This window comes from Ceratocystis lukuohia (assembly GCF_044167205.1).
Source record: "Ceratocystis lukuohia strain C4212 chromosome Unknown Supercontig2_pilon, whole genome shotgun sequence".
Lineage (NCBI taxonomy): Eukaryota > Fungi > Ascomycota > Sordariomycetes > Microascales > Ceratocystidaceae > Ceratocystis > Ceratocystis lukuohia.
In genome coordinates this window covers 1,082,611-1,103,542 of record NW_027263521.1, presented here as the reverse complement: position 1 = coordinate 1,103,542, position 20,932 = coordinate 1,082,611, and the positions used below count along the sequence as shown (strand labels likewise).

Below are 20,932 nucleotides of genomic sequence, written 5' to 3'. Positions count from 1 at the left end.
GATTATCACCGCAGAGGATATGAGAACGAAGGCGGCGATTCGATGAGGCTGACAGTCGTGAGGGAGTCAAAATATTTAGGTGGTGGCGCTCGATAGGGTGATGAGAACACAAATAGATAGAGACAGACAGGTCCAGTTCTAGGCTAACACGGAATTAAGTGAGCTTTAGGCGCTCAAAGCTAGTAGACTTAATGTGACGATGGATTGATTATATATGTGTATGAGAGCAAAGCTGTTTTCCTTCAGTTTTTTTTTTTCGCGAAATTTCGACGCGCTGAGCATGCTAGTTGGAGATTAGCACGTATGTTTTCTTTAGAATAAGCGGGTACCATGTGCTTAACTGAATAGTGTATAATCTGGTCACGTGATCATACAGACTACATGGTCTTTAATATTAACCCTTAGATGTTCCCCTGCTAGTTACTGGGAATTGAGAAACATAGTTATCTCTTATTCGAATGTCAACAAATATCTGTGCAATTTATAATACAATAGGCTAGATTTTGCCATCAACATCACTTTCTAACCTTCTTACCACTACAACTGCCCTACTACTGTCTCTCAACCTTAAGTCTCCAAGTTCACACCTGTCCCAGCCCGCTTTTTCACCCAACTCTCCACCTACCTTAGTGGGGCTTTGATTTGCTACTAATAGCTATAAAGAAAAGCAGGCCTATTAGCTTAGGCAAGCTCCATATCCAAGGTTGTTTACACTCTTTAAAAATTAAACCTTCTGCCTCATCATAACCATCGAATTTCCCATCCTCTCTTATCATGGCCCCTAGTGCGATTATTGCCCCTTCTATTTTGTCAGCGGACTTTGCTGACTTGGGAGCTGACTGCTCCCGCACAATCGAGGAGGGAGCCGATTGGCTGCATGTTGATATCATGTAGGTAGCTTTACAGGCCTTTTTGAATGTGTATTAATATTTTATAGGGATGGCCACTTTGTGCCCAATCTCACTTTCGGCCCTCCTGTTGTCACCAAGATCCGCAAGCACGTGAAGCCGCCGACGGAAAAACACGGCAAGGGCACCTTTGACTGCCACATGATGATTGCTGAGCCTAAGAAATGGGTCAAGGAGTTTAAGAAAGCGGGCTGCGATTTGTACTGCTTCCACTACGAAGCTGCATTCTCGTCGGACGCCGAGGAGCCTGAGGCCAAGACGGAAGAGACGACTTCTCCCAAAGCCCTTATTAAGTACATCCACGACCAGGGCCTGCTGGCAGGCATCGCCCTTAAGCCTTCTACGCCGGTCGATGTGCTTTGGGAGATTCTAGAGAACCCTGACGCAAACGCGCGTCCTGACGTGAGCATTTCATTGGCCACAGCGCGCTTTATAGATACTAGGAATGCTAATAATATTTCATCTAGATGGTTCTCATCATGACAGTTGAGCCTGGGTTTGGAGGCCAAAAGTTCATGGCTTCTGAGCTTCCCAAGGTGCAGGCTCTCCGCGAAAGATACCCTGAGCTAAACATTGAGGTTGACGGCGGTCTGGGCCCTGGCACGATCGATCAGGCTGCTGATGCTGGTGCTAATGTAATTGTTGCTGGTAGCGCTGTGTTTGGCGCAAAGAATCCCGCAGAGGTGATTGCGCTGCTGCGTGATGCCGTGACGAAGAGGCTAAACTGAAACATGATTTAGCCCTTATTCCCAGCCTACGCAAAATGTACAATGTTCAGCTCTTGTTCCGGCCCTTGTACGGGAGTTATTATGACTTATTCTTTTATGCCATCAATGCCAAACATTACTTTTTGACTGCAAACACCGTGAGTAGTTGCCATTATCCATCAGCCCTTGTCGTCCCTAAACCATAGTGGGGTTTAAAGCGATAAGCGATAAGAACTTTGACCCACAAAAAATCAGAACTTCATAAATTCAGAAATTGAACCGAATGGCCTGATGATGGTCCGATGTGAAGTTTGCCGTATAAATTCTGAATTTCCCTTGCAGTAAATATTTTGCCAAGAATTGCGCTCTTGTTCTCTTGCTGGTTGAGTATCTGCCCTTTGACAACCCCGGAGCAATGGCTGCGAGTAAGCGTAAGGCGGAAAAGTCCGCTTCTTCCAAGAGTGCGGCCAAGAAGCGCTCGGTTTCCACCGGTAAGGAAGTCCCTGATTTAACACCGAATTAAAAGACCTTGCTTCGCATCCGATACCCGTTAAATGTCCGCTAGGTATTATTAGCGGCCCACGCTGACCATCTATGAAGCTATCTCACACGACGAAGCTCAGAAACGGTTCCGCAATGGCCTTTTTGATGCCACAGTCCTCGACGACTACACCAAGCAATATTCCGCCTCCTCGCCATACAAGCATGCTGTAATCAACAAGTTAGTCAATGACTCGCTGTTGCGAAGTGTGCGCAACGAGATCCGCGAAAACGTATCCTTTACTCCCAAAGAAACCGATATCTACAAGATCCACCAGTCTGGTGATCTCGCTAATCTCGACGGCCTCGAACCCGAGGCTTTGGCCAAGTTACCGTCGTTGCTTAAGCTACGCGACGGCCTGTACTCCGAGTCGTTCCGTAACTATATCTCGCATATCACCGGCTGCGGGCCTCTCAGCGGTAAAAAGACCGATATGGCTATCAATGTTTACACGCCTGGTTGCTTTCTGCTATGCCACGATGATGTCATTGGTAGCCGCAAGGTCAGCTATATTCTATACCTAACCGATCCCGATACTCCATGGCAGCCATCGTGGGGTGGAGCTCTGCGCCTGTTTCCTGTCACCGAGAGCAAGAATGCTTCTGATGGCCAGATGGCGCGTACTCCGCAGCCTGATGTTGCCAAGGTCATCCCGCCAGCATGGAATCAACTATCATTCTTCGCTGTGCAGCCCGGCGAGAGCTTCCACGATGTTGAGGAGGTTTACCATGCTGGAAGTCCTGCTGAGCTGGAGAAGCAGGGCGGCCGCGTCCGCATGGCCATTAGTGGCTGGTTCCACATTCCGCAGCAGGGTGAGGAAGGCTTCGTTCCTGGTGCAGAAGAGAAGTTGCAGGAGCGCAGTGGTTTGATGCAGTTGCAAGGGAACCCCGACCAGTACGATGCGCCAGTCATTAAGCCAGCGCCAGTGGACCAGACTGGTCTGGATGATTGGGAGGAAGACGATCTTGACTTCCTACTCAAGTATCTTGCGCCTATGTACTTGACCCCCGACATGATTGGTCAGATGAAGGACCACTTCAAGGAAAACAGCACCATTACGATTGGGGATATTCTAGCACCAGCATTTGCCAATTCCCTCCGCTCCTATGTTGAGGCTGCGGAAATATCATCTCTGCCCGAGACGTATAGTGGGATTGAAGCCAAAAGCGACTGGAAGGTCGCACGGCCGCCACACAAGCACCGCTTCCTCTACCAAACTACTAAGACAGCCAAGTCTAGTAGCCAAGGTAAAACCAAGGGCAAGGGCAAGAACAAAAGCAAAGATAACGGAAAGGGGACCGCCATGACACCCATTACGGAGCTTTTAGACGTGTTCCTTTGCAGTCGGCAATTCCACCGATGGCTCCAGCTTGTCACCGGTACGGCGCTCAAGTCACAGCACGTCATCGCAAGACGGTTTAGACGTGGGCTGGATTACACCCTAGCTACAGGCTACGAGGGCAAGCCTCGGCTGGAAGTGAATTTGGGCTTCACCCCAACACCTGGCTGGGGTGCAGATGAGGATGAAGACGGGGAGGATGGAGACCAGGATATGGACATGGACGTTTCTGGAGAGTCTGCTAAGACTAAGCAGGCTGGTGAGGAGGACGAGGAAAAGCCTGATATTGGTGGCCACGAAGTGTACATGGCAGGCGATGATGATACTGATGCCGATGCAGCCGTGTACAAGACCAGTTCAGAGGACGACAACATCTTGTTTTTCCAACCAGCGGCCTGGAACAACATGTCCATTGTGCTGCGTGACGGCGGGGCCCTCAAGTTCGTCAAATATGTATCACGCAGTGCCAAGGGAGACAGGTGGGATATTTCAGGAACCTATGATGTTGAAGAGACAGAGGATAGCGAGAGCGAGAGCGAGGACGAGGATGATGCAGAGATGCAGGATGGCGAGGAAAATGAGAGCAGCGAAATCGAAGATGAGGAGTGGAACGGATTTTCGGATTAGACGAGAATATAACAAGACACCAGGCTCGCCCTCCTAGCCATTCAATGTAACAATGTCTACGTCTTATGGTCTCGCAATACTTAACGTCATAAGCTATCAAAAGAAGCTATTTTTTGAGACCAAATCTCATGCTTATAAATAAAACCAGACTATGCTACCAAAACACCAAATCAATATCCAAAACTAGAAGAAATTCTAAACAAAAATAATGAAAAACCAAAGGGGACCCACCCAATACATAAAACAATCGCTAATCCAGACTGTCGATCTTCTTCTTGTCAAGAGTTTTTACAAATGCAAACTCCAAGAATTGCCGCCACACCTTGTTCTTCTTCTTCTTCTTCTTCTTATCCTTGGACTTTTTACCCTTTCTCAATGCACTACTACCAGCATCGCTCCCTGTATCTTCATAGTCATCTTCGTCTACAGATGCCTCATCTATCTCTTCTTCAACCTCGGTCATGCGCTGATAGATGGACTCTGCCGAATCCGACTCCGAGAATTCCAAAGCAGACTCCTCAACCTCGGTTTCTGCCGGCAGTGGGTCTAAGGCCTTGCCACCTTTTCTAGGCTTATGCTTAGCAAGACGGTAGGCAAGTTTAACGTAACTCTTTACTGTCAGGTCTTTGAGTTTGTACACCTTGTCAGTAAAGGTGCTATACTCGACGTCGAATTTAAACGGCAGGTGCTTAGGGTTCTTGTGCAGCTTCTTGTTTTTGTGGGGACCCTCACGCCACTTCGTCTGGTCCACTTCGCCGTCAAACTCAAGGTCATCCTCGACCTCGGTTTCGGTCTCAGGCAGCGACCGAAGCTCGACTGAGTTGCCCTTAGTGGGCTTCTTCTTGTCCTTCTTCTTCTTTTCGGGAGTGGAAGACTTAATGTTGTTGTTGAGATGGGTCAAGTTAGCGTAGTACTGGACGTAGCCCAGCCAGGAAAGAGTCTGCATCTCATATCCAGGACCAGGCGGAGTGCCCTTGGCTGGAGGATCTGGGATGACAAGATGAGGATCTTTGTGAGGGCCCTTCTTCCCCTTCTTATTCTTCTTGCCCTTCTTGCCTTTCTTATCGTTCATCTTCTTCTTAGCCATTTCGATCTCGTTCTCTAGAGCTTGTAGGCGCATAGTGCTGATTTCATCGGGAGAGTCGTCTTTAATCATGACGTTTTCCACATCACGCCATAGCGGACCATCAAGGCCTTCGGTGTTGTAAGATAAGACGCGAATAGTAGGGAAGTAGTTGGGTACGATACTTGGCGACACAAGTGATAAGTGGTAACGCTCAGCATGTTTGTTGCCCAGGCCCTTCCATGGCCGCTTTTCCGATGCCGAGAACTCTGCTTCTGAATCAGCGGCATTTATTACGGCGCTTGGATCAGGGAGCTTGGACCACAACCTGCGGAGGTCGACTAGATAGTTGGCAGAGGCATAAATGGAAGCGGCTTCATCATGTACAGTATCTTGCTCGTCTTGGTTGATCTGGCTAGCAGCCTCCTCGGTGGTGCCTTGAAGCACATCATCGGTCTGCAAAATATCAAGGTCGTTGCTGTCATGAAGAAGAAAGTGGTCAATGTTCATATGACCATAGATCGAGCCAACAACGACATCACGGAACTGCACAAGCCACAAATTATACTTCTGCCAACAAGTTTCATCCCAGTTTTGCTTTCCAGCTGTACGTGCAGGTGGAACGTGGCCAGTCAGAATAGCCTTAACGCCTCGAGCGCGCATTTGGGTAAGCTGAATACGCAGCCATTCCATATGCATGAAGCCAGGCTCTGACGGGTTCACGCAGTCATCCACACCGGCGTTGCGATCAAACAAGTAGAGGGTGTTGACGCTGAAGACCGCTAGTTTATTAGGGATGACCTCAACGTAGAACCAGCCGCCAAACTCAAAAGAATGGCGCTGCGACTCGGGGATAAAGGCCTCCCATACGTCAGTGTACGTGCGCAGCCACTCGCTGGGCGCAGGCATCAGGATGTTGTGTGGAAGAATGTCGTTGTTTCCCAGGCTAGGGATAATTGGGATGGTGAGCTTCCCCTGGTCATCGCTAAACAGTTTAGTGATTTTCTTGACCATCATTTTATTAGTGCCAAGCACCTGCGAGGCATTTCGGGGGATGTCCTCGTCGCTATCGTGGCGGGCCGAGTCGCCAGTCCAGATGACAAAGTCAACGGTGTCTTTGACGTTTTCGTCAATCCATGCAAGCACAGAGTCAACCAGGTGCACAGGGGAATCGCAATCGGAGGTTTCAGCACCATAGTAGCCTGCAGGGCCAGAAGATCGATGGCAGGCGATGTCTTCGGCTGTGGAGGTGTGGGCCTTATAAAACATATCAGGATGGAAGTCTGTGAGAGACAAGACGGTGGTTCTATTGGTTAGCCAACTGTGTCGAGCGAAGGTTTCATTCTATCAAATCCAATGTTACACTACGTACCAGTGATGTGCAGGAAGCGGCCGTGAAGCCTAGAGCCGCCAGCGCCATTTTCTTGCAGATTTTTGTGGGCAGCTTCATGCAAAGGTAGAATGTGCTGCAATTGAGGTGCTTTTCCAATCGCCAAAGCCGAAGCCTGTTGGCTCAAAAGCAGAGCTGTGATATAAGACTGCAGCCATCGAGAGCGAGGCCAAAGACGTGGCCGAGACTGAGACTGCATTGCGTCACAAACCACAAAGAAAAGTAGGCAAAGACGTTCGGATAGAGGTATGATAACTCAGATATGAGACAAAGAAGAAGTTTGATTCTGCCACGTTAGGTATAGAAAATGCGATGGGAAGAGAAATAAAAGAGAGCGCCTGGCGTGTGGGTGAAGAAAAAAGCTCTGGCCTTGAGCCCTTTTTATATCTTCAAGCAACTTTCACAGAAGAATAAATAACCAATTGCATGCGGAGTCAATTGATTTCAAAGATACTCGCAAAATAACAAGAAATATAATGGGAAAATGACAAAGACTTTGGGAAAATACAAAAGAAGTAGAACGATGGACACAAATAGGAAACAAAAAAATGGCAAAGAAAAATGTTTCGTGAGCAAATGATCAACTTTTTGTGTGTGCTCGCTTCTACTTCAGAATCTAGAAGGAACGACCACCCCAAGTTCAACAAGGGAAGGAACGCGTGAAAAAAATAAAAAAAGTATTGGAGAGAGCTGAGAAGAGGAAAGAGGCAAGGATCTGTCCAGACTAGGACCAGGCTTTAGGCCTTAGGGGCGGTAAAGAGCCCTAGAGGGTTCTGAGGCAGGCTTGTTCGGATGCGAAAGAAAAGCGCCAAATCCAAGAGCGGCACTTTCTAATACAGCCGATGTTGATATAGTGTGACAAGAACTTGTATAAAAACAAGAGTGAATGAAGACGAATCGAATAAAGAAGTCGGATGTCGGCTACTATGCAAGCAGCTATAACTACACGAGATGCTGCCTCGTAGCTGCTGCTAGTGCAACTACAAAGTACAAATAGAGGAGAGATGTAAGAAAGCACAGGCCGCTATCCCGCCCGGGTCCTAGATTCCGGGCCCGCAATCTCTCAGTCCATTTTTGCATCTCTAAGAGCAAAATTCCCGCCTTGTTTCTTGCTCATGTAGTTTTTTTAGAGACTAAAGCTAGGTTTCAAGACCCCTCATTTCCACTTCACCCTGTTCTCCTCTCCCCTAGGCTAACTAACATCCCATGTTCTATGTCTGTGTTGCTCTTTACCAGAATATGACGTTTGACCCCCGTGCCCATCGTTCTGTCGTATGCTTGTTGTCTATTGGTCTGGCTTGTCCATGTATTGTTGTATGCTCAAAGCACAAGGCTGATAAAGTGTCTCAAGCCAGCCAACCAATCAAAAGCCGGCGCATTTCCACGTGAAGAGAGGCAAGCTACCATTTCCCATTGCCACGAGATCACAAGCCCAGACATCACAAGCAAATAAAAGCAAGTTCTACGTGGTTCTTCCAAGTGCACAGATAGGGAAAATGTCCCCTTTGTGGCCATTGGGAGGCCGTTCTCTCCTCTTCCCCCACAGCAACACAGAAAGGATAGTAAATAAACCCATGGTGGCCAGCGGGAGGATCAGCAGATGAAGGGCACTTCTTGGTCACAAAGAACCCTGATGGACTTTGACCAGGTGTCTACTATAATCCCCCCTCTCTTGAAGTTCACATCGCGCGCTTTGATCTGGGGCAGTGTTCTTGTTGAATGGTCATGTACCTCGTTAGATAGAGAAAAAAGAAAAAAGAATTACTGCACAACATCCCTTTGCCCTCTTCACTTCACTGCTTAGTTTCCATTTTTTGAGGTTTTTATAGCTTGCTGCAGTTTGACGTCACCTGTAGCAAGAGCGGCTTTTTATAACTACAATAGAGCTGGGGCACAGCACGCAAGCCCATCCTTAGTAGTAAGAACGAACTGGTGGCCTGGGGCATTCCTTCAAATAGAAAACATGAAATGTACAACCAAAAACAGATTATTGTATCGGGGGGAGATCAGCAAGCTAGGAGATGAAAGGAAGACATAAAGAAAAGACTAGTGAAGAACTCCAAAAATCCCAGGGTCATGATTCATGTTCGTGTGATGTTTGACGTCATGCAAGATTGACAGGATCTATCACATAACCCTAGTTACACAAATAATTGGCACATCACGTGCTGTCCATCTCTATAAATAATACACCCAACTCCACAGTAAAATTCTTCTTCCCTTTTCCTCCTTCACCATGCAACACTTCGACGAGCCCTCATTCTGGTAGCAGCAATGCTACCAGTTTGAGGTGTCCTTTGGGCAATTACATCATATTGCTTTATCTAGTCTCCGAGTGCATGCTAGAGAATTTCTGCCGCTCGTTTGAGGGGTGTCATGTTTCATTACTTTAGTGGCACCCCATGTAGTAGTGGCTACATTTCCATGCCTTGGAAACATGTGAAAGAACGAGAATGAGAGTACACATATGTGATGATCCCCCTCGGGATTTTCCCTGGGAAGCTAGTCTCGACAGACCTACCCCAACTTCAATTGCAGCGCCCGTCTTCTCGCGTCATGCCTGCTCTTACTCGTGCTCGTGACCTATATCTAGTTAGGGGCAGAGGCAGAGGAAGCACTTGGCTGTTCTTGTGACGTTTTCTAGGCCCCTTTGCGCTAAGCACCATGACCTGTGACCGCAGCAGAAACACACCATTCTGCTTCACCGATGGCATGGCCTACTTCGTGCAAGACTTTGTGTCAGGTCCCGATTGCATCATGTATAGTAACCAGAGCATAGTACCTTTGTTCAGTATTCTTCTTTATTGTGTCCCTGTCTCTCTTTCAACACATGTTGGTTCTGTTGAAAGAGCCTCCACCCCTATCCTATGGCTAGCCTAGACTAGTCTCAAATAATCCAATCTTTGGCCTTCTATGTGTTAGATGAAGCGGGTTGAGCCTCCATCTTATTTTTTTTTCCTATGTGTATTCGTAGTCTTCTAATAGCAACTTCCGTAGAGGATAGCATCTGTCCATACCTAGATAGAAAAGCCACTATCTGCTTTTCCGCCATTTCCGACGTACTCCTCAATACACAATTTCAGCAGTCTGGATGTCAACATCTCCATCTACTCCCCCTTCCAGTAGTTTGTTTGCACAAAAGGCATCTTGGTTACCTTGGCCGCCCGCGTCTTGTTTCGGATGACCACATCAACCTCAGTCCCTGCCTTGTGTAGGCCATCCTTGATGTAGCCCATGGCAATATTCTTACCCAGAGAGGGCGACGGTGAGCCACTGGTCACAACACCAACCTTCTCGCCGTCCTTCCCCTGGATAATAGCGCCCTCGCGAGCCGGCGCGGGTCCGTCAATGAGGAATCCAACGCGGCGCCTATCGACACCCTTTCCGCCCTTACTCTTGGGTTTCAGCTGTGCCAGGATCACATCCGCACCGTGAAACCCGCCTGCCGCACGACGTGTTGGCGGAATGACCCACGATAAAGACGCCTCAACAGGCGTTGTAGTGTCATCTAAGTCATGGCCATACAAGCACATGCCGGCTTCTAAGCGTAGTGTGTCACGAGCGCCCAGACCTGCCAGCTTTAGATTATCGCCACCAGCAGCCATTAGTGATTCGACCATAGCTGTCAACTCGGTGGCGGCATTACCTGGTTCGCCAGCAGGAATAAAGGTCGAGATTTCGAAGCCATCTTCCCCCGTGTAGCCACCACGAGCAATTTGTACAGTGCGGCTGGTTTTGCCCCCAGGTAAGCGCAGCTGGGCGAAAATCACACTACCAAAGTAGAAGGTTGACAAGTCGACATCAGTGGCCAGCACAGCTTTGAGGATCTCGGCAGCCTTAGGACCCTGCAGGGCCACGAGGCCGCCGTTGTTTTCCACCCGCCAGGTATCCTTAGATACCGGCACGCCACTGGTTGCCAACTGACTGTCAAAGTACTTGAGATCCTTTTCGCGGCATCCGGCATTCGTCACAACATGGAACTTCTCCTCGCCGATGCGTGTAATGATAGTGTCGTCAACAATACCACCCGTCTCAGGCCACAGCAATGTGCTCAAACGGCTCTGGAAGGGGGCCAGGCCCGACACATCGGCAGGCGTAACTTTCTCAAGGAATTTTGCGGCGCTAGGGCCCTCAAATATGTGCTGCACCATGTGTGAGACATCAAACAATGATGCATGCGAGCGAGTAAATTTATGTGACTCGACCAGGCCAACTGAGCCATACTGGATAGGCATGTGGAACCCGCCAAACGGGACCATCTTAGCGCCCTGGGCTACATGAAAGTCATACAGCGGGGTTTTGCCGAGTGCCTCACTAGAGGACGAGGAGAATCTGCCTCGTAGTCTGCTAGGCACGACCATTGCCCGTCGGGCCAAGATTGAAGTCATGGCTGAATATATAAGGTAGAGGTGAGCTTATGGTTGATGGATACCTGCCGTCGCCTACAGCAAATAAGACAAAACCAGGGCTAGCTGGTTCAATAGAACGTCAAAGAAAAAAGATAAAAAAAATCAAGGAAAGACGCCGCTAAAAACAGGCCTTGGGCGAAAAGATGAAGACAAAGTTGTATCCGTTCACAATAACCCAGGGAGATAAGGAGGAAGTCAAAGGAAATGCCCCTTCTTCACATGGCAGTACAAAGGCCATCAAAGCCCTTTCCGCGGGCTTGTCTTGCCTCATGCCCGAAGCCGGAAGGAAGGCGGGCTTATGGCTGGATTGGATCCGGCTACAGAGCTACCTTAAAAATGGAGACATTCTAGTCTGGCTGGAAATTACTCTTGGGGCTGTTTGTAACATTAGCAAGAGTTAATTGGTTGGACACGGGAAGAAACTACTATAAACTCACAACGCACAGAGTCGCCCAATAAGCTTGGCTATTTGATCTTCGTCACGTCCATTAGAGCCTTGGGACGTCATTGGTAGAAATCCATACAGGGCCTAGCTTCGACGATAAGCCTTATCACCCATGCAGCAACGACAAGTTGAACTTTCCACGGAAAACCAAGCACACAAATATCGCTTCTTTTATCTACTATATTTTGTGACGAAATTCGGAGCTCTAAATCACAGGAGACGAAGGCGATCAACAGATAGTAGCCACTTAAAAGGCGTAAATGTGATACTTACTCCCTGTCATAGACACAAAAAAAACAAGACAAGTTTCTGCGGACTAATGAAAAAGAGAAAACCAGTATTCAAAAATCAAGGGATTGAGATTTCCCCCCTCTCGTCAAACAACACTGCCGCCATCGCTATGCTCTCGGATAGCCTAGCGCTTCCTCCTATTTAGAATCAAAGCTGTATTTAAGCCATCCACCTAGAGCTCTCAAGCTCTCCCATCTCACCGTCTCGTTAGCCTCACCCATGAGCTCCATGATACGCGTCTTAATGCCTAGCTTATCCAGCTGATGTCTCTTTTCCGGCACTTCCTTCACAAGGAACCCGATATCGTTGCAAGCAATAGCCAGAACCTGCTTGTCGTTGTCCCATGGCTTCTTCATGATCTCGGCCAGCTTTTGCACAATTTCGCCCTGGTTGTGCTCTAGAATGCGCCGGGAGTTTTCAGCCCAGAACACTGTGTTGCGATGAGGTGGGGACCAGCGGAGGTGGCCAGACTCCACCTCGGCCATGTATTCATCAAAGGTGGTCTTGTTCTTGCTGTACTCCTCCAGCATTTCCTTGAGGCTCGTCAAGTCTTCGACTAGGTCAGGATCGGTCATGTGGCGGCTTATCATAGTCTCAACCTGAGACGGTAGACGTGCCAGGACAGCAGTAGGCAACAGAGACTTGGGGTTCTTTTCGAGGAGGTTGTTGAGAGTAGCAATGAGGAGACGCGTGGTCTTTTCCTTGGGTGAGACCTTGAGAAGCTGTGTGTAAAGCACTATGATGTCATACTCACTACAAACAACTGTTAGCGAACAAAAGGAAGACGAGTAAACAATAAGGGGTGCAAGAATAGCACTTACTCATCCAGGTCATCGCCGATCTCTTCGGCCTCAAAACTAAGCTGCCAAAGGACCAGGAGAACATGGTAAAGGAGCTGGAGGCCAACACCTCCGTTGATAAAACCATCAACGCCAGCAGAACGGCCGCTAGAGACACCACTCCACATACTGACAGAAGAGTTTCCATTCGCACCAACGCCAGCCGCAGTGCGCAGGATGTTTATTAATGGCTCAACAGTTTCACTTCGATGCGCCCAAAACTCCTGGCGCGGTGCCTGGCCATACAAAAGCGACGAATACTGTTGCACGGCAACAGCCTGGAGGCCAGAATCTTGGTTCTTGGCCAAACCAGAGAGATATGTTAGAAGGACAGGCAGAGCATCTTTCAAAGTGACGGCTGATTGATCGCGGGTAGAGGCAATTATAGTGGTCAGGACAGTCGAGGCCAGAAGCGGGATGGTATCTTCCGAGTTGTTAGAGTGAGCGAGAAGGCCCAGAAGCGTAGGGCAAGGATTTCCGGCCTTGAAAAGGGAAAAGGCGAAGTTTGGAACAACTGATACAAGGGTTTGGAGTTAGTAATTTTCTTGTGGGATAATACGATTGTATGCGCGTGAAGTTGTATGTAGTGGGGTTTGTGGATATCTAGTTGCGACATTTATTGACGGCAACTTTCCAAAGCAGGTTTTGCAAATTCATTGCAATTGCATTGCATCCGAATAACTTTGGTTTTCAAGATGCAAATAACAAAAAAAATGAATACAAAATGAATTGGGGAATGAGTTTTAGAATTTCCCATTGCGCCACTTTGCTAACAAGGAGTCAACTCTCTCAACTTACGCTCCAAAATATCGCCAAACAGAACCAGCAGATGCTGAATGATGTTTGCGTGCTTAGCAGCAGACTCAAGTGAGCTTGGTTTCCCCGGTGCACCAAGGAAAAGCTCAGCAAAGCCGTTCATGTCATTTTCGATGGTTTTCCGGCGGTCTTCGGGCTTCTGGGTGCTGGACAGGGCGCGGATTTTGCCTAGTTGAGCATCTGTAATAGAGCTTGCTCTCACGGCACCATCCCAGGCAATGGGGCGCTGGCGGATGTTATTCTGGAGGGTAGCCAGATAGGCGGAAGGATCAATGAGCATGGCGGTCGAGTTGAAGTAAAGGAGTATATCGGCGGCGGGCTTCTTCTTTGTGCTCGTTATTGAAAGACAAGAGCGATTAAGAGGAACGGCCTACGAGGCTGTCGAATTAGACTTGACTAGGGCGCAACAAAGGATGATGGGGATTCGTGATGGTGATGAGCAATTGAATTCGACGTAATGTAATGAAACCTAATCAATCCAATCGCCAACAGAAGAGAGTAGAAAAAAGACGCACGCGGCTAAGAAATAAAAGTGCGAAGTGCGGAAGACAGACGACGATAGGACGTATTATGACGCACGAATATATGATATGATTGCCGGGCTGTTGTCCGTAGGTAGCTTTAGTAGGCTTAGTTCAAGAGTGGGCAAGGCTGTGAAAATTGAGTGGAGCTTGGTTTGATAGCCAACACTACATAGCTCAATGAATAGGATATGCAGTAGTGAGTGACCTTTGCTAGGGTTAATAGCACTGCAAAGCTGCAAGTACCGCGTTATCAGAGACTATCAAGCTTGACCGAGCTTGTCAACTTCTTATGCTTGAGCTTGGTATAACCTATTTTGATTGCGGATCCACTCGGCCACTCTTCAGCCTCAACCAGCCTCAATGATAAAATGAAGCTTCTATATCGAGCATATGAAAGCGCGGCCATGCTCTCGTAGCTATTGAGGATAAAGCTAGGAACAGTGGCAGGTAATTTAGTGGATTTGGGGAATAAAACAAGAAGAAGGGCGTTTAGCCTACTAATATGACTTGAGCTCAGCGGCTTGCTATTGTCTGTAGGCACTAGTAGGCAACAGAACAACGGTGAGACAGCGTGGAAACAACAGCCATGTTATACATGTTATACATCTACATGCACTGCACTACATACAGTAAGCCAGGGTATAAATGGGAATAAATGGGCCTCTATCTTATGTGGGGGTTATAGCCGGGCTTTTACCAGCTGATGGTAGATAATTTTGTCTTACTACTCTGTGACCAACTACATACGATACTAATACGAATTGTGTAGACATCAAGAAGCCCCCAAGTGCACAAGTATCAGTCGGTTTGGCTCCAATTCAAAATTTTGGACCTTCTGAGCTATGGATTTGGTTGCTCCGCAGCGGACAACAAATATGGGCACCACGATGACAGCCAAAGCCAAACAGAGGCAAGGAAAACAAATGGACAAACTGATTTAATTTTCAATTACGCTTTTTTGTTCGCGTCTTACAGGGGCCCTTGGCGCGTCAATCCCATCGTCTGAGTTGGTTTGCTCGATGATAATGCTTTGACAAAAAAAAGAGGCTGGATTTTAATCATTTTTTTTTTCCTTGGTACCATAAGGCATAAGGCATCAAATCAAGAAAAGACCTTTATTTTATAGAGGGGCTGGGAGAATAAAAAAGGCTGCTAGAGACTGGTGACACTGTGAAAAAAGATGCTGGCGCTTCTCTTGCAGATTTCATTCTGGCCTCTTTTTCAGCCAGACTTGGACTTAATAAAGTCCGGCGTTTATCTCTTTCGTTCCCATTATCCTGACCTGGCGTGATTTACCATCTGGCCAAGCTCTCGGCTTGCACCCTCCAATACCCAACTAGCTAGGCTTCCCACAAACAGTATCCTGGGACCCCGTTGCCATAGCACCCCCCAGCGAAGACCAACCACACCTGCTCGCTACGTTTGTCCTCTGTGGCTCACTAAGAAGCACAAAAAGAATTGCCTGTTCGTTGCATTGCGTTGCGTTGTGTTGCATTTGCATATTGAGAGTGACAAAAAGTGCAGCAGATCCGTGGCCTGCCTGCTGCTTCTTTTCCTTTTCTGTCCAGTTCTTTTAGTTGCCATTGTCCCTCGTTTTTCCAAGCTGCCTGCACCGATTGGGCCTCTATTTTACAGCTTCACCTTCAACAACTTGCATTCCTCGAATCAACATCACCTATCTACCTACTCCCTTATACATCGGTGTTTCCATTCCAACTGCTACAAATCGCCTTCTTGACCCTTCCGCCAGGCTGCTAGTGGCCCTCACATAAACATGCGGACCAACTCCGCTGCTCGGCTGTTAGTCGCTGCTCTGCTTGGATGTACGGACTCCGTCTTAGCTGCCCCTACGCCTGTTGCCATACCAGATGATGCTGTCGGAACTGGAATTGTATCTGCAGTCTGGGGAGCTATACCTACGGGCGGAGTTGCTTGTATTCCTCAAAACGAAGGCGAGACGTCATGTGGCACCATTTGCTGTACTTCATCCCAGTCTTGCGCTGCCGAAGGGCAATGTGTGGCTAAGGATTCTTCTGAGCTCACTGTTACAGGCGTCATTGGCGGGAATGGGAGTGGTCAGACCCTGATTACTACTATCAACGGTGTGGTGACTACAGAATACCTAGCGCCCTTCCGACCTACGGCTACGGCTAGCGCTTCCGCTACTTCTACTGGTGATAGCGATGAAAGCAACGATGACGATGACGACGATGGCGGTAGCTCTCTTAGCGCTGCCGGTATTTTCGGAATTGTCTTTGGAACTCTTGTCGGTATTGCTATTCTTGGCGCCTTGTGCTTCTTCTGCTTTGCGCGGGGTCTATGGGCTTCGGTATTCGGCGGCCGCACTAACAATAGCCACGGTAGTAACAGCAACATCGAAGTCTATGAGGAATACCAATCTGACTCGGACTACTACTCCCGTGCTGGCACGTCTGCGATGGCTGCTGGTGCTGGCCGCAGACGTGGCAGAGGCGATAGTTGGCATGGTGAGAAGCCGCGAAAGAAAAAGAGCGGTGCCGGATGGTTTGGTCTTGGCGCTGTTGCAGCCACCCTGCTGGCCATGCTGAATATGAAAAAGGATAAGAAGACGTCCCGTGAATCTGAGGCCATGTACAGCAGACCCTATGGAAGCGAGAGTAAGTTTACATAACTACTGACTAACTAGCCTTCGTCCTGAACGAAAATACACCATACTAATGCATCGTTTTTCTCATAGGGAGCTCTAGCACTGGTGCTCGCACCCGCCGTTCGCGCTCTGGCGCTCCTACGGCTAGTCGTAGTGGCGTTAGTAACGCCACCCACACTACCCGCGTGACGCGCAGCAGCAGTCGCACCCATCGCAGCAGCCACGTACACGATCCCCGACGAGCACGCAGCACACGGTCACACTCACGCCATAGCTATAGTGATAGCCGCAGCTCGAGCCGTAGCCGCAGCTCGAGCCGTAGCCACAGCCCGGAACCCAGCCGCCGAAGTCACAGCCGTAGCCAGAGCCGCAGCCATACGAATAGCCGCAGCCATACGAATAGCCGTAGCCACACGAACAGTCGCAGCCACACGAACAGCCATCGGAGTCGAAGCCGCAGTCGTCACAGCCGTAGATAATAACGGAGCTGACGGCAAGATGGGGACGAAAATCCCTTTCCAGTGTGGCTATTGGATACAGATTTCGGACTTGGCGGGCCTTAGGGCCCTGTGGCTGCTGTGCACAACAGGCTGGCCGCTCTGCACGATCCTTGCCTCTACAATTTGTCGCTGATCTATACCTCAATTTTCTGTCTTGGCTTGATATCTAATGCCTTTTTTTTTTTCTCTTTAGCCGTGGGAAAAGTGTATATGTTTTTTATGGGTTTCTTGAATTGGTTTTTTCTGTATTGGGTGTGGTGTTTCTTTACTTTTCTGGTTTTCTCAGTTTTTTTCTATCTATACACATCCTACTCTCACCACAATGCATAATTTGTGCTGCATCAAGTCTGCCTGTTCCCCTTCCCCCTTCTACTTGTCTTGTCTTCTAGGCATCCAAATTTCTCTTATTCCTGAGTTCTCGGTTATCTATGCTTGCTTGCTCCTTCATCTTGGCTTGCACCGGATTTACCCCAAGGCTGCTGTATTTCTTATCCTGCAGCTGCCTTGTTGATTTTTTTTTTGGGGGGGGGTTTTCATATAGTTATTCTCATTCATCATTTCTGCTGATCATCCCCCTTGCAAGAATACATCAGCTGAACTCATTCACATGATCTTATATACCTACTTACCTTATATAGACAGCCCTCAGTTCGTAGGTTTTCTTCATGGTGCAATTGGAATTTCACGAAACCTAAGAGTATGGCCATGATTCTTCATTCTTCATACTACACGCTACATGATACTTCCTATCGTGTAATTTTTATGCATCCAACAAACAAGAACTGGGAGAACAAGAGATGTGGTTCCCATCTAGTAAGTAGATGTCCCTTTTTGCGGTTGTCCAATCCTAATCATTCCTCTCCTTATCTCGTCCATTTTGAATCCTAGGGGTTGCGTTTATGTTTCACAGGTTGGGTTCAACGGAAGACAAATTCAATGCCCAAGAAAAAAAAACAACCAATTTCATCTCCAGCCCAAAACAAAGGAAAGCTATCATCACGTGAATTTAACGAAACTTTTTTTGTCCTGTAGAAGAGTCGCCCGGAAAAGAGATAACACCGTCCTGATCATGATTTTGGTAGCACTATGCTACTATACATGCAATGTGCCTTCCGCTCTCCCGATATGAAGAGGCCTGGAAATGTAGAATAACACAAGTCTATTTGACCGCAAAATTACTGCTCGTCAGTAACGATGTTGCCCTTCTCGGAGACGTACAGACCGTCCAGGAACTAGAGACGATAGTTAGCACTTATAAAACTTGCACACAGGTATGTCTACTTCAAGAAGACACTCCTCTAGTGTCGATATTTGCTTACCTTTCTGATATCCTTGTTGCGGACACGGCAGATCTGCTGAATGTCGGCGGCAGACTGAGAGACATCCTCCAGGGAGTTGCCGGACAGAACCAGTTCATCCTTCTGGGTCTTGGAGACCTCGACATCGACACCAGAACGCATGACGACACGGCGGACGATCTTCTCACCAATGAAGTTTCTGTACAAGTTCCAGCGTTAGTTTGAACTAATTGGGAACCGGGAAAAAAAAAGTCCCATAGGTTGCGTGGCTTGCAGCGTAGAAGTCGATTTGGACATGAACTCCATTTGATCGATGCAACTAGCATGATTCCAATCGCCTAGGTAGATAAAATAGCATACCTGATTTCAACCTCGTGCTGGCCAGTCTCGGCGCTCTTCTCGATGTTGACGTTGATGGGGAAATGAGCGTAGACGTAACGCATCTTGTACTTGTAGCCCTTGGTCACACCAATGATCAGGTTGTTGATCAGGGTGCGGACAGTCCGGAGGGCAGCAACATTTTTTCTGTTACCGTGGTGGATCTCAATGGCGATGGTCTTGGGCTTGGGGACGGTGAAGGAGACAGCAATGTGGCTCAGATCCTTGACCAGCTTGCCTAAACACAAAAAATAAATCGAATTAGATACTGAAGTTACGGTGGGCGATTGCGTGTGTAGCGAAATGAGAGCAAGCGGTTGATAGTTTGGCGGGGTCATCGATTGGTTATTGGCTTCGGTCGTTTAAAATGACTTGGAGTTTTTGGTTTGAGACGAATATTTGCTGGAAATAGCTCCCCTCTTTCCTCTGCATCTAGCCTGACTGGATTCATTGTTCGCATGATTCGTTCATCGATTGGATCCGTTTGTGGGCTGGCCTCCCAGCGCCTGGATTTGACTTGGGGGATAGACCCAATCAAAGTACTGGCAATATTTACTCAGGTTCCCTGGCGAGAGAGCTGGTGCAATTGCGTGCTGTGTATATGTGTAGTGGAAATGGTGTTCGCATACCTCTGGGACCCTCGACGGTGACGATTCTCGACTTAATGTTCACCTTGACTATAGAGAAGAGTTAGCCGACGATCATTTTTTTTCCGTAACTGGTAACCCAAGCTTCTTCGATTTCGCACTGGGAACGATATGTTCGATAGGCGAGTCGTTTGACAAACTTTGGGCTCATGATGGTGAATGAAAATAACGTACCCCCCTCAGGGATGCTGAGAATCTCTTCCGAATGAATGTACTTCATCCTGACTGTCCTATACTTGGCCGTAAAGTTGGGATAATTGGGGATGTATCGTCAAGTTCACGGTCGAAAAGTCACGACAATTTCTTCTTGTGCGGTTGGAAAAGTTCTAGGGCAAAAAGAAAGAGGTGTGGGGTATTTGGTTGTGTGCGGCGACTCATTCCTGAGGACTAGTTGCAGAATCTACCGGGATTTTCCCGCACAATTATGAGTTTTTGGCATAGGGCTTGGGATCCACAAAAAAGATATCAAAAGTGTGATATTTCGCGTGACCCGCTTAGTAAGAAGTGGCGCCAAAGTGTGGCAGATAGTGGCGGAGATAAGAGGATAACGGTGGGGTCGTTTTGCTTTTTTTAGCCCCAAAACTTGATTGAGTCTTATTTCTGGTTTGAAATAATAAGGGGGCGTTCGTCAGGGATGGGGGTTTAACCTTTAAGGTTTATCGCCATCACTATTGGCCTGCTGTAAGCAGACCAACGACCCAGACCCAATCTGGCGATGTTTTGTATGGGGAAAATGAGGTCCGACATCTCGCTCCCAGGCTATGTTTTATTTTGTTTTTTTAGTTTTTTGTGCATAGAAGCAGAAGAATAAGCCTCCTTATCTGCGGAGGAAAGTATCGAGCTATCCAAGATAAACCTACGATTATATGCACGGGCCATTTGACAAAAACGTTGATGTTTTGTTTGTTGTGTGAGCCAGTGCGCTGAGGACGCGAGATTTGAGTTGACCGCTTTGTGTTGATGGCTATATTTATGTACAGTGAGTCTTGTATGTGCATTATGTACAATTTTTTGGCATACGTGTTACTTGATTAAATGGGCTAGTTAGCCTAGCGATGCCTTTTTTTTTTTTTTTTTTCTTCTTTCGCTTCTGTATGAGCACTAAATTAGCCCGTTTACAAAGCAAAGAAAGCCCTAAAATCTTGGCATATGGTAAATCAGGCATTAAAAAATCAACTTGACAGGCTTCCAAATTCTGATTATGGTAGCACATGGTACAGGCTGTAATTTGGGGGCCGTTTCTGACCACCTCAAATGCCGATATTCTGGGGTTGGAAGGTGCCAAGCTCTTTTGCAGCTTGCCTACACAAGGTCGCACGTATGCAATGCAATGGGGTCATGAATTTGGTGTCAAGTTGGATGGATGGCCTAGCGAGTAATTTTTTTTCCCATGTCTCAACCCGGGACTCGCCTTATGCGCATGCATAGGGCAATTGGGGAAGAGAGATTTAGTGAGAGAATGGCAAGGTGAGAAGGCGATGCTGGTGATCTGCCCATTTGGGGAAAACTGGGATAAAGGGGAAGGGGGGCTGACATTACTATATTGCAGCAAGCTTAGTTGGGCTAAGGCCAAGTAAAGAGTAC

The 20,932-nt window shown here is 47.9% G+C and overlaps 6 protein-coding genes across 6 annotated transcripts; 2 read left to right on the top strand and 4 right to left on the bottom strand.

The window, feature by feature from the left end:
* Nucleotides 1-774: 774 nt before the first annotated feature.
* On the top strand, nt 775-4,122 carry HOO65_020290 (Prolyl 3,4-dihydroxylase ofd1; the record flags this gene model as incomplete). The annotated part of the gene is made up of 6 exons (XM_071006364.1): nt 775-890; nt 938-1,310; nt 1,376-1,607; nt 1,649-1,773; nt 1,974-2,106; nt 2,216-4,122. 6 exons carry the CDS (start codon nt 775-777, stop codon nt 4,120-4,122), a joined length of 2,886 nt encoding a protein of 961 aa, XP_070860928.1.
* A 250-nt stretch (nt 4,123-4,372) lies between these two features.
* HOO65_020289 (Endopolyphosphatase) lies at nt 4,373-6,774 on the bottom strand (the record flags this gene model as incomplete). The annotated part of the gene is made up of 2 exons (XM_071006494.1): nt 4,373-6,468; nt 6,558-6,774. The coding sequence occupies 2 exons, from the start codon at nt 6,772-6,774 to the stop codon at nt 4,373-4,375; spliced, it is 2,313 nt and encodes a 770-aa protein (XP_070860927.1).
* A 2,908-nt stretch (nt 6,775-9,682) lies between these two features.
* Nucleotides 9,683-10,963, bottom strand: HOO65_020288 (uncharacterized protein; the record flags this gene model as incomplete). The annotated part of the gene is made up of 1 exon (XM_071000030.1): nt 9,683-10,963. The coding sequence occupies one exon, from the start codon at nt 10,961-10,963 to the stop codon at nt 9,683-9,685; it is 1,281 nt and encodes a 426-aa protein (XP_070860926.1).
* An 864-nt stretch (nt 10,964-11,827) lies between these two features.
* Nucleotides 11,828-13,655, bottom strand: HOO65_020287 (V-type proton ATPase subunit H; the record flags this gene model as incomplete). Its single annotated transcript, XM_071006628.1, has 4 exons — nt 11,828-11,857; nt 11,921-12,473; nt 12,542-13,073; nt 13,358-13,655. 4 exons carry the CDS (start codon nt 13,653-13,655, stop codon nt 11,828-11,830), a joined length of 1,413 nt encoding a protein of 470 aa, XP_070860925.1.
* Nucleotides 13,656-15,673: 2,018 nt separating this feature from the next.
* On the top strand, nt 15,674-17,158 carry HOO65_020286 (uncharacterized protein; the record flags this gene model as incomplete). Its single annotated transcript, XM_071006738.1, has 2 exons — nt 15,674-16,535; nt 16,728-17,158. The coding sequence occupies 2 exons, from the start codon at nt 15,674-15,676 to the stop codon at nt 17,156-17,158; spliced, it is 1,293 nt and encodes a 430-aa protein (XP_070860924.1).
* Nucleotides 17,159-18,200: 1,042 nt separating this feature from the next.
* Nucleotides 18,201-19,568, bottom strand: HOO65_020285 (60S ribosomal protein uL6; the record flags this gene model as incomplete). The annotated part of the gene is made up of 5 exons (XM_071006785.1): nt 18,201-18,257; nt 18,345-18,522; nt 18,684-18,939; nt 19,331-19,378; nt 19,523-19,568. 5 exons carry the CDS (start codon nt 19,566-19,568, stop codon nt 18,201-18,203), a joined length of 585 nt encoding a protein of 194 aa, XP_070860923.1.
* Between the last annotated feature and the right edge of the window lie 1,364 nt (nt 19,569-20,932).